General features: G+C 35.7%; 1 protein-coding gene and 1 long non-coding RNA gene across 3 annotated transcripts; one reads left to right on the top strand and one right to left on the bottom strand.

Annotated features, from left to right (window-relative positions):
• The first annotated feature begins 4,328 nt into the window (after window positions 1-4,328).
• On the top strand, window positions 4,329-8,007 carry LOC107783995 (laccase-4-like). Its single transcript, XM_016605037.2, has 5 exons — window positions 4,329-4,474; window positions 4,946-5,190; window positions 5,412-5,540; window positions 6,296-7,255; window positions 7,723-8,007. The coding sequence occupies exons 1-5, from the start codon at window positions 4,329-4,331 to the stop codon at window positions 7,851-7,853; spliced, it is 1,611 nt and encodes a 536-aa protein (XP_016460523.1). The 3' UTR covers window positions 7,854-8,007.
• A 1,470-nt stretch (window positions 8,008-9,477) lies between these two features.
• Window positions 9,478-14,163, bottom strand: LOC107783997 (uncharacterized). Of its 2 annotated transcripts, none has more exons than XR_012709821.1 (3): window positions 13,989-14,163; window positions 10,757-13,710; window positions 9,478-9,801 (listed from the first exon to the last, which is right to left on the bottom strand). It is a non-coding gene; the product is annotated as an uncharacterized LOC107783997 (long non-coding RNA). The 2 variants fall into 2 exon arrangements; XR_001647601.2 differs by having other exon boundaries at window positions 10,860-13,710.
• Between the last annotated feature and the right edge of the window lie 1,008 nt (window positions 14,164-15,171).

Here is a 15,171-nt window from a genome sequence, read left to right as displayed (position 1 = left end):
TTTATGTTATGCTGATGACACAATTTTGTTTTTTTCAGCTAAACTTGAATCCTTAAAGATAATGATGGATAATATGGAGACTTATGAGAAGATCTCAAGACAATTAGTAAATAAATCCAAATTTGGTTTCTATGTCAACTTCAAAAATGATGATCCAAGAATCAACCAAATCAAGCAGATTACTGGATACAATCACTGCTAGTTTCCAATGCAATATCTAGGATGTCCTATCTGGATAGGAAGGAAAAAAAGTTGTTTATTTCAATACTATGGTAGCTAACATAGCCAAAAAGACTCCAAGACTGGCAAGGTAAATCTTTATCCTATGGTGGCAAAGTTGATCTTATTAAATCTGTTTTGTAGGCTATTCCACTCCATATTCTATTAGTGGTATACCCTCCCAAGGAGACATTCTATCAGATTGAAAAGATCATCATTAATTTCTTCTGGGGTATGGATGGTAACAAAAACAAGAAGCACTGGATTGCTTGGAAAGACATGTTTTCCAGTTGAGGGAGGAGGAGTTGGCCTCAGATCTTTTAAAGACACCTGTGATGCCTTCTCTGTTAAGTTGTGATGGAAATTCAGAACACAAAAGTCTTTTCTCAAAGACTTTCTCGAAGCTAAGTATTGTAAAAGGTTTCATCCTGTTGCAAGAAAGAAAGCTCCCTGCCAATCTCATACTTGGAGAAGAATGATGGATATCAAAGACAAAGTGGAACATTATATTTCATGAAATCTTGGAAGAGGGAAATATCATTCTGGTGGGATTCTTGGACTGACTTTGGACCTCTAGCTCATTTGGCTCATAATAGCAAGACTCTTAAAAGAACTATGGTAAGAGAGTTCTACCTTCATGATACTTGAAATCAAAGTAAATTGATGAGAACCTTTCCTTTTCACGTGGTCAATTCTATCAAGGCCATCACCTTCAATATCGATAAAGAAGACAGACCCATATGGACCCTGGATCCTTCAAGGGAATTTTCTTGTAAATCTGTTTGGCACACTCTGGGGACTAAGAAAGGAACTACTCTTACAAGTATGACTACTTGGCATAAAAAGCTTCTTTTTAAAGTCTCCTTTTTATGTTGAGAGCCCTATTGGATAAGGTAGCAACTGACGTTGATATTAAAAGATTTGGGGTGAATAATGCCTCGATATGTAACTATTGCTCCACTAAGCATTATGAGGAATCCACTGACCACCTGCTCAGTGATAGTCATATTGCCAATCTAGTATGGTCCTTCTTCTGTAACTCTTATGGTATTAGATCAGTCCAAGGCCAGGTAAGACATAGAGTTATGAGGTGGTGGTTGACTAAGCCCAAAAATGATATCCATAAAATAGTTCTACAATGCCTACCCTCAATTATATGTTGGCAAATTTGGAAGAACAGATGCTCTACTAGGTTTGATGAAAAGCACATGTCCCATCGTTTCATCATCCAGCAAGTGATCAAGATGATAAATATGCTTATCCATATGAGGTTCCCAGATTTGCAGCTTCCTAGCCTGTGGCAGGATACTTACAGTAGAATTGAGAAGGTCTCCCCTGCTATTTATTGTCAAATCGTTTATTGGCAAAAACCTCCAACAGTTTGGGTTAAACTCAATGTTGATAATTGCAGCAAAGGTAATCCAGGCTCGGCAGGTGGTGGTGATCTTATCAGAGATAACAATGGTGTGTTAATTGGTGCTTTTGCAGAATTCTATGAAGATTGTAGTTGTAATATTGCGGAAGTTAAAGCTATGATGAGAGGCATCAAAATGTGTATTACAAAGGGCTTTACAATGTTATAGTTGAATCTGACTCGATGATTATTCTTAACTTGATCAAAAGGCTCAGGAAACCTCCCTGGAGATTCAATGATATTATTGAGCAAATTCAAACCATGACCAAGGATGCTAACTTTGTCTTTTGTCAAACCACTGAGAGAAGGAAACAACTCTGCTGACAAGCTTGCTAACCTGGGCGAAGAATCCAAAATTGTTTCTATCTTCAATGAGGCTTTATCATTACCATTGAATGTTAGAGTTTCAATGAAGTTAGAAGTTGACGGGATCTCTAACTTCAGATTCAGACAGAAGAAAAACAAGTTCGTTATCAATGACAGCACCTAGCAATAAGCTTTTCTCTCTTACCTTTTTGTACATAGCATCCATGTGTATTGCTACAAACTACCCTAGGATGCACAAACCTTCTTCTTACCAAAGCTAAATACTTTTGTTCAATCGTATATCATAGGTTGAGTGTAGTCACCTATCACACTATCTTGGAGGCCAGGGCCTATGTCCTCCTCCGTGTATATATATAGAGAGAGGGGGGGTTGGAGTCATGGCTTAACTCCTCCATCATGATGATGGAACTATAAATTTTTTTTAAAAAAACGAATTATTAATAAAATTAAGAGCTCATATCCCAATTCTTATACATGCTACGTTTTTCACCAGCAGATATGTATATAAAATTCATATACTATAATATATGTATAACTGTGTATAATTTATGTATACGGGTTAGAAAAAGTAAACATTAAATCTGGGCGGGCTATTTGTGTAACAATCCCTTCAATTTGGCTGGGCTGAGATGGGGTGGTAAACTAGCCCAAACCTTGGTATTATTGGGCACCTTGGCTTAGACCCAGCCCATTCACTTAGATTATCAAAAGTTGAATTTGTTATAGTAGTTCCCCCCAATCTTAAAGTGAAGGCTAGCATTATATTCTGCTGATTGACAAAGCTCATGATGGAACACTTCAAATTTGCTAATACGAGTTTGAAGCTACAACAAGATGTAAATGTGTTATGTGGGTCGTCTTTGCTTTTTCTAGTTTCTTTATGTTATTTTCTATTCGATTTTTCAACATATGATACATTTTTTCATTTTTGGATGCTCAACTTTGTTTGACACTATTTCATTTCGGTATAACTTTCACAACTTTCAAGAATTCCGGCTAATTATACTTATTAAAATTTTATGCTTTGATCATGTGATAATTTCTGGAGTAATGTCGATGGTAACAATATACGCAAGAGCACATGCACTAACATAACATGAGGTTAAACTTTGTTATTAGGTTAAAGCCATTAAGGGATGCCTTGATTAATAAGTAATTATGGTTGGAGACCTAGAGACTGAATGCTACTGGTTAACGTTCCTCTTTTCCTCTTAGCCACAAAATTTGCCCATTCTTTTTTTCTTTTCATGCAAATTTTTCCATTTCTGGCTAATCATGATAGTCAATCCCTTTCGTTACTTTGGATTACTTAGAGTATATTAATTTTCACTCAAACTACGTAGAGATTTTCACTTGCCACTTATGACATTGAAATAGACTTGTTTAATCGCTCTAATAATAATTAACAAACTGATCATTCAAGTTTTTCTATATTCGAATTAACCTTTTTGAGAGTTTTCTTGCTTCTTGGCCAATCTCCAAACCATGCATGCAAGACTTCTTTTAGTACATTTCGGCATTTTTCTTTGTCATATAATTTCATTTCTCAAAACTAAAACAGTCAGTATATGGGGGTCACATGCATCCACTAGTAATCTAGTAAATTGAATTCTCTTTTATTTGAATAATTGCAATTGACAAAAGGGTCCCAAGTGGATTGTTGAAGTTTATTTTCTTTTTCCTAACATATAACTAGAATTAAACGTTCGAACAATTTTTAGCTAAATTGAATTTTCATTCACGCTAAATTAATACAAACCAAAAAAGAAAGAATGTAACGAACCTTAGATATTTCTAGAGTTTCATAAAACGAAAATAAGAAAACCCGCACATATGAGCAGTATATATGGAAATTTAGAAAGTTTACTGGATGTTTTAACGTTATCAATATGATTAAGAAAATAATCAGACTTTAAAATTACTCAAAAGTATGGTTAGACCAACAGCCTAATTATATTAAGCAAGTCAGTATGTGTGATAATTACCTCCTATTATTAGTCACCTTATTGACCAAACCCTTACATTATATATAAACCTTCTTTCCATTTCTCTTTGCATATTCTTCATCACCCTTCAAAAGACTTCAGATTAATTTCAACAAATCAAATTCTCACCAAGAAAAATAAAATCAAAATTAAATATTTGAAGATGGTGTCATTTTTCCTAAAGAATTCTCTGTTTTTACTTATTGTAACTTTCTGGGCATTAGCTGATCATAAGCTAGCACTTGCAAAGCATGCAGGCAAAATGACCAGACAGTACAAGTTTAATGTACGCAGTAGTGCACCATCACTTTTCACCTTTATATTTTGTTGTTTTGTTTTTTCTTTAGTTTTAGTTTAAACTTTATATGTTACTACAGATTCAAATGAAAAATGTTACAAGATTATGTCAAACAAAGAGCATTGTGACAGTCAATGGCCAACTTCCAGGACCTACAATTACTGCAAGAGAAGGAGACAGACTTCTCATCAAAGTTGTTAACCATGTTCAGTACAATATCTCTATTCACTGGTATCTAATTAACTCCTAGCAATTAATATTCATGACAAGTTAATTTCAGTTATTAGACTATCAGCGTGACCTATAAGTCACGGCTTCGAGCCGTTGAAGTAGTTTGCACGCTGTCTACATCACACCCTTTGGGGTGCGGCCCTTCCTCGGACCTGCATGCAGAGGCGGACTTATGCTATACCCAGAGGGGTCGCTGGCACCCGTAAAGTTCGGCAAAAACTCTATGTATACATATATATATATTTAAAAAATAGTGATATATTAGTACTAGACACCCCATATACAAAGCAATTTTTGGTTGAATCGACAAGTGCACCCCCGACTATTCAAATCCTGGGTCCGCCTCTGCCTGCATGAATGCGGGATGCCTTGTGCAACGAGCTGCCTTTTTTATACTATCAGTTTACGTTGTTTGATATGTTATACAAGTTTGTGTAATTATCTTATAGTAATACGTGAAATGTATGACAGGCATGGAGTGAGACAACTAAGAAGCGCATGGGCAGATGGACCAGCTTATATTACACAATGCCCTATTCAAACTGGCCAAAGCTATGTATACAATTTCACTCTCACTGGGCAAAGGGGAACATTGTTTTGGCACGCTCACATCTCATGGCTGAGAGTTACAGTCTATGGAGCTATTGTTATCCTTCCCAAGAAAGGCGTCGCTTATCCTTTTCCTCAACCCTTCAAAGAATTTCCTATCATTTTTGGTACACAACTTGATTTTGTATCATATTTGTGTTGTTCGTACTCTCCAAAAGTACGGTTGTCGTATCCGTGTCAGATCATCAAAAACTACACTAGTTTTGGTGGAATTAACACGCACAACATTTTTAAAGAGTCGGGACAACATAAAAAAGATTCACTCGTTTCATGATTAGATTATTGTCAGGATAATAAAATTTTACGTGTCCTTGTGTTTGGATTATAGGTGAATGGTGGAATGAAGATACAGAGACAAATATCAATCAAGCCCTACAAACTGGAGGAGCTCCAAATATTTCGGATGCTCATACTATCAACGGTCTTCCTGGACTTTTCTACAATTGCTCCACTAAAAGTAAATCAAAATACCACTCCGTCTTGTTTTACTTTAATTAATTTATATGACATTTTCAGAGGCGGAACCAAGATTTGAAGCTTATGCGTTCTAAATTTGTCACAGAATTTATAACTCATCTTAGTTACTGAGTTCGTATTTAAATATTTATACATATTTAATGAATTTTGTAGTACAAATTCAATACTGTTTAGGCAAAAGTGATTGAATTCGACTGAACCCACACCTCATAGGCTAGCTCCGCCTCTGAACATTGTTAATATTCGAGGATTTCTTTGACCATAATATTATATATATTTTCAAAATTTATTTAAAAAGAGCACATGCACAAGGCATTCTGTATGCACACAGGTCTGAGGAATGTAAATAGCCTACATTAATGCAAGCATTAGTCATTATGCAACTTTATCATTGCTCCAAGGTTCCCTTCATTTTCAAAATATGTTTAATTATATTAAAAAGTTGTAATCATAATTATATACGTAAATTGCCACATGGCAGATTTTAAAAATAATTTTGGAGTGTGTATTATACGCACTAGTAAGAATGCGACGAGGGGGTTATATTATGAAGGAAATATAGTTCAGGGGGTTTCCGGGGATAGGTGATAGTTTAAGTAGGCAACTAACCAAAACTTGTATAGCTTAGGCGGGTTTTAGGGTATTAACTCTAATTTAATCCCTTTGCATGATCATCACTTTACTTGGTCCAATTTTTAATTTCATGAAAAAGTAACACAGATTTTCATATTGCAGATACATTCAGATTAAAAGTGAAACCTGGGAAAACATATCTACTGAGATTAATCAATGCTGCACTCGATGATGAGCTCTTCTTCAGTATAGCTAACCACACCCTTACTGTTGTAGAAGTTGATGCAGGTTATATAAAACCATTTGAGACAAATACAATCTTAATAACTCCAGGACAAACCACAAATCTCCTACTAAAAACCATGCCTCACCACCCTAACGCCACCTTTCTCATGGCAGCGCGGCCGTACTCCTCCGGCCCCGCCACCTTCGACAATACAACAACCACCGCAATCTTGGAATATGAAAATCAACCATCCACCAAAAAAAGTAACAAATTTCCTGTATTAAGACCTACACTCCCTATTTTCAATGACACAAATTTTGTTGCCAATTTTAGCAAGAAAATCAAAAGTCTAGCAAATGCACAATTCCCAGCTAATGTACCAAAAAAAGTTGATAGTCGATTTTTCTTCACTGTTGGACTAGGATTACATCCATGCCCCCAGAACCAAACATGTCAAGGACCAAATAATACAAAATTTGCAGCCTCTATTAATAATGTCTCCTTTATTCAGCCAAATATAGCATTACTTCAAGCTCACTTTTTCAACCAATCAAAGGGTGTTTATACTACTGATTTTCCAGCCAATCCACCATTCAAATTTAATTACACAGGCAACCCACCAACCAATATATTTGTGACAAGTGGCACAAAAGTTGTAGTGCTTCCTTATAATACTAGAGTGGAATTGGTTTTACAAGACACTAGTATTCTTGGTGCTGAAAGCCATCCTCTTCATCTTCATGGGTTCAACTTTTTTGTGGTTGGTCAAGGATTTGGAAACTATAATCCTAGTCAAGATCCAGCAAACTTCAACCTTGTTGACCCTGCTGAAAGGAACACTGTTGGTGTGCCAGCTGGTGGCTGGGTCGCCATTCGCTTCCTTGCAGACAATCCAGGTAATTTTTATATTTAAATCGACTTTAAAGATGATGCAATATACTTACATAATTAGGTTAATTATAAGGCTGTTGCAAGTAAATTTTTTAATAAGGAATAATTAATAATCTGATAAAAATAATAACTAACATATTATTGCAAGTTAATTAATTTCACCAATTGAATAAAAAACTCTTTCCATTTGCAGTATAAAAAAAAATGGTTACACTATCAATAAAATTTTATGTAGGAATTATCTGCCTTATTTTTTTGATAACTAGTTTTCGCTATTATCCATAGCTGTTTTAGTTTTCTTTTAGGTGGTTTGATTTTATAAAAATTATGTTGTATCCTCTATATATAAAAGCTAAACTCATTTTTCACGAACCAACTAGAATTTTGGTCCTCTACACATGAAAATTTTAAAATAAGAGCAAGAAAAAATTGATTAACTCTTTTATGTGAAATTTGAATGTTTTATATATAGGAACGTGGTTCATGCATTGTCACCTTGAAGTTCACACGAGCTGGGGATTGAAAATGGCTTGGATTGTAAAGGATGGAAAAGGCCGCAAACAGAAGCTTCCTCCTCCACCTGCTGATCTTCCTAAGTGTTAATCCAATTTGTTTCTTCAATTTTTTGTGTTTTTCTTACATTACATAATTTATTATTATTGCTAAGAGTATCTTATATTGTTTGAATTTCTGATTATTCCCCCTTGGCTTGTAACGAAATTCAAAGTGAGGAGTCCTTTGCCATAAGTTTTGCAAAAATAAAAGAAATAATCAGTGAATCTTTACTTCAAGCAATTTGTTCCTTTCCACTGCTTGCTCCTCTTGCTTGGTTTTATGAGGTCATCACTCGACAACCACGAATAGCAAACTGAACGAGTTACGATGCATCGTGAGTTTAATTTTTATGCACTAATAATATAAAAAACATTTTATACAATAAAATAATTTATAAATTTAATTATAGATAAATAGTAAATCATATGAATGTGAAAAAAAAAAAGCTTTTAATTTCAATGAAATCAAAACATCTCTTTTTCATTTTTACTTATCTAGTCTATGAATGGGAGCATTGGCATAACTGGTAAAGTTGTTGCTATGTGATCAGGAAGGCACGAGTTCGAGCCGTGAAAACAGTCACTTGCAGAAATGCAAGGTAAGGCTGCGTACGATAGATCCTTGTGATCCGGCTCTTCCCCAGACGAGCTTAGTGCACCGGGCTACCCTTTTTTTACTTATCTAGTCTATAACTTTATTTATTATAATCTCTTAATAAATGTTAATTGAAAAGTTAATAAAAATATTAATTAACTTATTATCATGGGTTAAACTACATTGATAGTGTAAAAGAATTTCTTTTTTGTACTATTTCAAGAGTGCCTAATTATAATATCGAATTTTACCCTCTAAATTCAAGTATATATATATATATACTAGTCGTTCATTGCCGTAAAAATTGCACGGGGCACGCTATTTGATCGTCCTTATTTAACCTATACCTATTTTTTTAAAAAGTTTTAACTTGTACCCACTTTTTAAATAACTCCAGCCTCATTTCTCCTCCTCCTTCTCATGTAACCACTTTTTAAGAGATGGTTACATGAACTTAACATTCATGTAACCATCTCTTCCTTCTTTAGCTTTCTCAACCTCAACTACGTATTTCTTTTCCTCCATATTACTTTGTTTATCTCAGCAGCTGCAGCAACTCTTTTACACGTATGAATAAAACAAGCACTGATATATATAAAGGATTGCTTATTATAGTGGCTAATCTAAATTACTTCACGCAAACTTCATTTTTTGGTGGCCAAAAGTTTGTCATACAATATCAATATGACTTTATTTAGTCGATTCCAACAAACCCTCAACAAGGTTTTTGACTATTAGTTTAAGTTATGGAAAACGAGCAAACTTCTTCTGCTCGTCGCCGTCACGGTAGATGTAGAGAGTGCAGCAGTACATACTCAAGGGTTTTCTGAAGTTCGTCAGTTACAAACAAAAATTTCAGCTCTAGACTAGAGCTGAAGTTCGCCAGTTACAAACAAAAATTTCAGCTCTAGAGCTGAAATTCGTCAGTTACAAAACAAAAACTTCAGCTTTCGTCAATTACAAAACAAAAACTTCAGCTCTAGAGCTGAAATTCGCCAGTTACAAAACAAAAACTTCAGCTAGAGCTGAAGTGTCACGACCCAAATCGATGGGCCGCGACGGGCACCCGATACCTTACTCAACCAAGCACCAACGTAACGTATCTTTCTTATCACATCATCATATACACGTGAAATACAATCCTAATAGGCCAACATAATCATTTATAAACTCAAGACATAGGCCGACAAGGCCATACAATCTTTCACGTACACGACATATGTCTACAAGCCTCTAAGAATACATAAATGCCATAAGGGTCGGGACAGAATCCCGCCACACTAAACAATACACGTCTAAATAATACTAACCAGACGAGCAACTCCGAAGCAAATGGAGCGCACCAACATCTTCCGTTGAGTTGATAGAGTACTTGGAGGGCTCTCGATCTGTCTATCAGGACCTGCGGGCATGAAACGCAGCGTCCCCAGGCAAAAGGGACGTCAGTACGAATAATGTACCAAGTATGTGAGGCATAGAAGCATAAACAAGAACAGTAATGTAAAAAGAGACAGATGAGATACAACATGTAACATTTGAGTGCCTCTGGGGGCTACTGATATGAAATGCATAATACATATATATACATAAACTTTTTTTTAAAACATTCGCCTCTATGGGCGTCATCATCATCATATCGTACCCGGCCTCAAAGAGGACTCGGTAAAAACGTACCCGGCCATCAAAAGGCTCGGTAGAATCATACCCGGCCACGTGGAGCTTGGTAAATCCAACTGATCAGTGGTTGCACAATAGGTGCCGTACCCGGCCGATTATAGCGCGGCTCGGTAGAGTAAAATATATACATATATATTCTAAACCTTCCGGAGTGACGTAAGGTCGATATTTTCCGTACACATTATTATGAATAACTCTTGATCAAGAATCTTATAAGAATCAGAAGTACCAACAACATTGATAACATAAGGATAAGAGAAGCAACATCAACATTAATCGCTCCATAAGAAGGGAAACAATGTAAGTACTGTTAGCTTCTAAGAGTAGAGTATCTTTGGGAGCTCGTTCATTACGTTATGTACAATCGGAGTTGTGCAAAATAAGGAAATGAATAGTAGTAGGAGATAATAGACGATGAAGCATAAGTTAATGACCTAAATCTTCAAAAATATATTAGATACCTTAGTATCTGATCATTGTCATGGCTAAGTTGTGATCCTAAATAGATTGGACCACACAAATTGCTATTAAACTATGTCCATGAGACAAGCATAATAGATGCAATGGAAATCTCTTACAACAAATCATGTACCAAAGGCCATAAGACATAGTGGAACTCCAAGAGAAAACGAACAGAATAAATTTCAAAGCCAATGTCTTCATATGTGCAAGTAGATAACCTTTATTAAAAATGCAGTACGGATGGAAATGGACTATGTTGCTCGTTTAGTTTGTATCGTACAGATCATGCCAGAATGAAGAAAGGACATAGCCTTAACATACTTGGAGTAGGAACAATTCCGTATATTTATCCCGTTGGAAACCTTTGTGGAGTGAACTTAGACCCAAAAATTAGATTTAGGCTTCTGCGTTTTCAAACTTGTGGAACGAAATTGGCCTGATTTTTCTAAAAATTTGGACGAAAATTGCTTCAATTGAAGCTTTTGTTTGAAAATGGAAATGCTTCTGCTTTTTAATTATTCTTGGCATCTAAAGTCAAAAGCAAATTGATAAAGAGACCAAAGAAAATGATTTTGTCTTGCTTTTCAATTTTCAAGATTTGTACGTGTAGATAGGGAATCTCATGCCTAATGACTCATCAAGATTTTGTTTCCACTTTGGCTTACATTAGTGCCAAACGGCAGCCCAAAAAGGATATTTATCCACTTAATACTAATTAATTAGATAATGTCTCGTTACCCGGTAGTTAATCAATTACCAGCAAAATTTGAAAATTATTCCCACTTACTTAAAAGATTACTCTCTTTTAACATACCTTGTACACCTTAGTAGCATGGCCATGTAGTACCTTGTATGGTACTAGTTCATAAATATCGGGTATTTTAACTCGGGCCGTATTTTATTCCAAAATACCAAACTTTGACAAAATTTGTTTTCTTAGACTTGCTCCCCGTTTCACCTTCATGAATTTACTAATCACTTGTAAAATAGTATAATCCTTATAATTCCCAAATAATCTTTTCCTTGGATTGATGTCAATTATCTTACAACAAATTCAATGTAAAATATTGTAGGGTGCAACACCGTCGTAACTTATTACCACATAACATAACATTGTCGTAATATAATACTGCGGGACATAATATTGACGTAATATTGCAGGATGTAACATGAAGTTCGTCAGTTACAAAAACAAAAACTTCAGCACACTTGCTACTTCAGGGCCGTCTACTAAAATGATGCTGAAGTTTTGCGTGATTGTCTTTGCTACTTCAGCCCCGTATGCTGAAGTTATGCGAAAAAGCGGGTACGCTTGCAATTTTTTTTGCAAAGCAGACACAAGTTAAAATGTGACACAAAAACGGGTATACGGGCCCAACACTACAATAGTAAACTCAAAAACTTATTTTTTTTTAATAAGAAATCAAGAACTATTAATTAACATCAAATAGGTGCTGGTATGCACATATTTTGGATCAAAAAGGTTACAAAAGATGGGGAAACAACAATGAGTCCTAGAATTCCTGAATGGTATAATGAACTCATAACACAAAGCGTAGTCTAAGTTGCATACATCTTGTAAGTTAGTCCAGAAAGCTAACAGGTGCAGACATTGCATTCTAGTACGTGTATTGCACGTAGCAGCATCTTCCAAACATTGGTTGTTCCTTAGATCAATGAACATCGTCCACTTACCCATCTCGCTTAGAAGCTCAACTCACTTCCCTCAGTAATTTAATTGTACATATACAGATCTAACCTAATGAATTTCAACTTACTATACTTTCAAAACAAAATCAGGAAGCAACAACAACAAAAATATTTAAAAAAATATCACTCAGTGTCCGTAGGCATGCAGAGCGCAGTAGCAGCAAATTCTACACCAGCAACAAATCTTTCCAACTTTCCAAATTCTACACCAGCAACAAATTCTATCCCAGTCCTATCATTTCACCATTAGAGCTTTACTTCCTTTTTTAACTTTACTGTCCTTCAAACATAACTTAGTAGCATAATCATTCAGCATTTCAGCAAGGTATCTAGTGCATTTGAAATATTTGAGATCAAATGAATTTCTGCATTTTCTTTTAAGTTCAAGAGTAAACCAGTTACTTCGTAAAACTACTCTCAATACTGTTCTCTACTTTTTGGTATACTTCTTGTATACGGGAGTTTTTTCTCCCTTTTAATTAATACAATTTACCTTATAAAAAAACTATTCTCAATACTCAGAAACTACAAAACAACTCTTCTCAACATAAACTTATTTCACTTTCTCTCTCCCAGGTAACAAAGAATTCAACCATTTAACTCTAGGAAAATCAAGTAGAAGGGACATGCATGCCAAGTTAGAAGGAACAATCAATTGTCTACTTAATTGAAAACTCATACCACAGCCAGATCATTATTATAAACTGTGAAGAAAAAATTCATAAGTGGAATTGTCTAGAAAAAAGGCAGAGAACCAACATGCACCCAAAAATAAAAGCACATAGAAGAACTATAGCAACAGAGAAAACCATTGAGATACAACAAATGAGACAAATATTTTCAATGAAGCTCGGCGTCACAATTGTGATATACTAAGAATGTCGAAAATGAAAAAGTGTAAGATTTGATCACCACTTACCGTTCAAACAAAATGTAACCTGATAGCAGTCAACAAAAAGAAAAAGAGGAGAATTAGCAACAACTAATATTGAAATCCCAATAAATGAAATATCATCACCATCGATACGAAAGACAAAAGCTTCCACAGAAATTCTTATAGCTTTCTCAAATTCAATTACTTAACTCTCTAATATCTGTATGAGCCGCTCATAGCACTATCAAACATCTTTATTATAGTCTTCGCCCATTGTTTCCCTTTGAACTCCAAAATCACTATGTGCATTTGGAGATCGATTGAATTCTATAAACCCCCCAATTATAAATTTTAGGTTAAAATCTCAAAATCCTTAATTAAAATATAAAGTAAAAGAATTTAATTATATGGAACACTCGAGAATTACAAAGTAGTCTTAACAGAAAACGAACTAAAAAGAGGGAAAAGAGGAAAATGGAAAACAACCAAGGAAGAAGAAGGAGAAAACCATCATAATTATGTACCTGAAAAAGAGCCAATCACAATCACCCAGAAATGCCTAGGCTGCCGGAACCACCAAAAATCAAACTGGGAAAGGCATACATAAAGAAAATTAGAAACCCAAAAGTAACAGAAGTATGAAACATGAAAAACAATAAAACCGGCAAGCATTAATTAAGAAAAATATGGTCTGGTTGAATTGAAGAAAGCCAAGCAAAGAAAGAAGAGCCAAAGAGGTATATAAATGCATATACTCCAAGCACACACAAGAAAAAAACTTTTCTTTAATATAGTTCTATTCTAGTTGACAAGCAGGGAATAGGGCAAGTGCGATAAATAATAAAGAAAAAAAGGAAAAACCTTACCACAACTCAGAAATACAACCACACAAGACAAAATCGAACCAAAGCAGAGAAATATGAAAATGATGACCAGTTAAGAAACCCAGAAGCAGAGAAGCAATGGAAACAAAGTGATGTCTGTATGAGCTCTGGAGTATAGAGCTGTGGAGTGGATTCTAGAATCCATTGATATGAACGAAGAAAACGTATATAAGGGATAGGTGTAATTGTAGTTACTAATCTGCCCCAAATAAATATTGAAATTACAGGTTTGCCATTGTTCGTCCTTCTCAACTCCCATGTTCGTCCTTGTCAACTCCCATTTCTAAATAATACTAGGTGGAATTCACATTAGAATCGAGTTTTAAGTCCAAGAATCTTAGCTCCAAGTGATTCCTCTTGAATCCCTCTTCAATCCCCTTCAAAAAGCTCCAAAAACTATCAACAATGGGAGAAATTAACCTCATATTCGTGGACAAGACGACCTTTTAAACTTTCTGCCCAAGCCTAATTTCCTCCATCGCGATCGCGGGACATCCTTCGCGATCGTGAAGCACAAATCCTCAGCTCCCAAAATTTACCCTATGCGAACGCGATGATCAAGCTCCCAACACTATGCGATCGCGGACTGGCTAACGCGTTCACAATGAACAACTTCCCTCCAAGACCCCTGGTCCACTCAACTCTATGTGAACGCGACCAACTCCCCGCGTTCGCGATCAACAACTTCCCCACCTTATGCGATCGCAACTCCTCCTTCGCGATCATGAAGACCAAACTGGACTGCCCCTCAAAAGCCTCTACGCGATCGCAAAGAGGAAATCTCTGTAACAGCTGAACCTACAAATCTGCAACTCCAAACTTCATGAAATGGTCCGATTGACCATCTGAAACTCACCCGAGGCCCCCGAGACCTGAACCAAAGGCACCAATATATCCCAAAACCTTATTAAAACTTGTAATAATCTTTAAAACACCTCAAACAACATCGAATCAACCAAAACACATCGGATTCAAGCCTAAGTTTCTAAAATCTTCCGAATTCCACTTTTGATCAAAAACCAAATCAAACCACGTCTGAATGACCTGAAATTTTGTACACGCATCCCAAATGACACAACAGAACTACTGCAACTCTCGGAATTCCATTTTGACCCCTATATCAAAATCTTCCTACCAACCGAAAATCACCAAAATATCAACTTCG

Source organism: Nicotiana tabacum, chromosome 5, assembly GCF_000715075.1.
Source record: "Nicotiana tabacum cultivar K326 chromosome 5, ASM71507v2, whole genome shotgun sequence".
Classification (NCBI taxonomy): Eukaryota; Viridiplantae; Streptophyta; class Magnoliopsida; order Solanales; family Solanaceae; genus Nicotiana; species Nicotiana tabacum.
This window is presented reverse-complemented; position numbering and strand designations above follow the sequence as displayed.

What these genes read in the sequence shown, in the direction of transcription:
- LOC107783995 (XM_016605037.2), top strand. Translation starts at nt 4,329, where the DNA reads ATGAAAAATGTTACAAGATTATGTCAAACAAAGAGCATTGTGACAGTC. An exon ending in TACAATATCTCTATTCACTG is followed by an intron (nt 4,475 to 4,945) that starts GTATCTAATTAA and finishes AATGTATGACAG; the next exon opens with GCATGGAGTGAGACAACTAA. An exon ending in CTTCCTTGCAGACAATCCAG is followed by an intron (nt 7,256 to 7,722) that starts GTAATTTTTATA and finishes TTTTATATATAG; the next exon opens with GAACGTGGTTCATGCATTGT.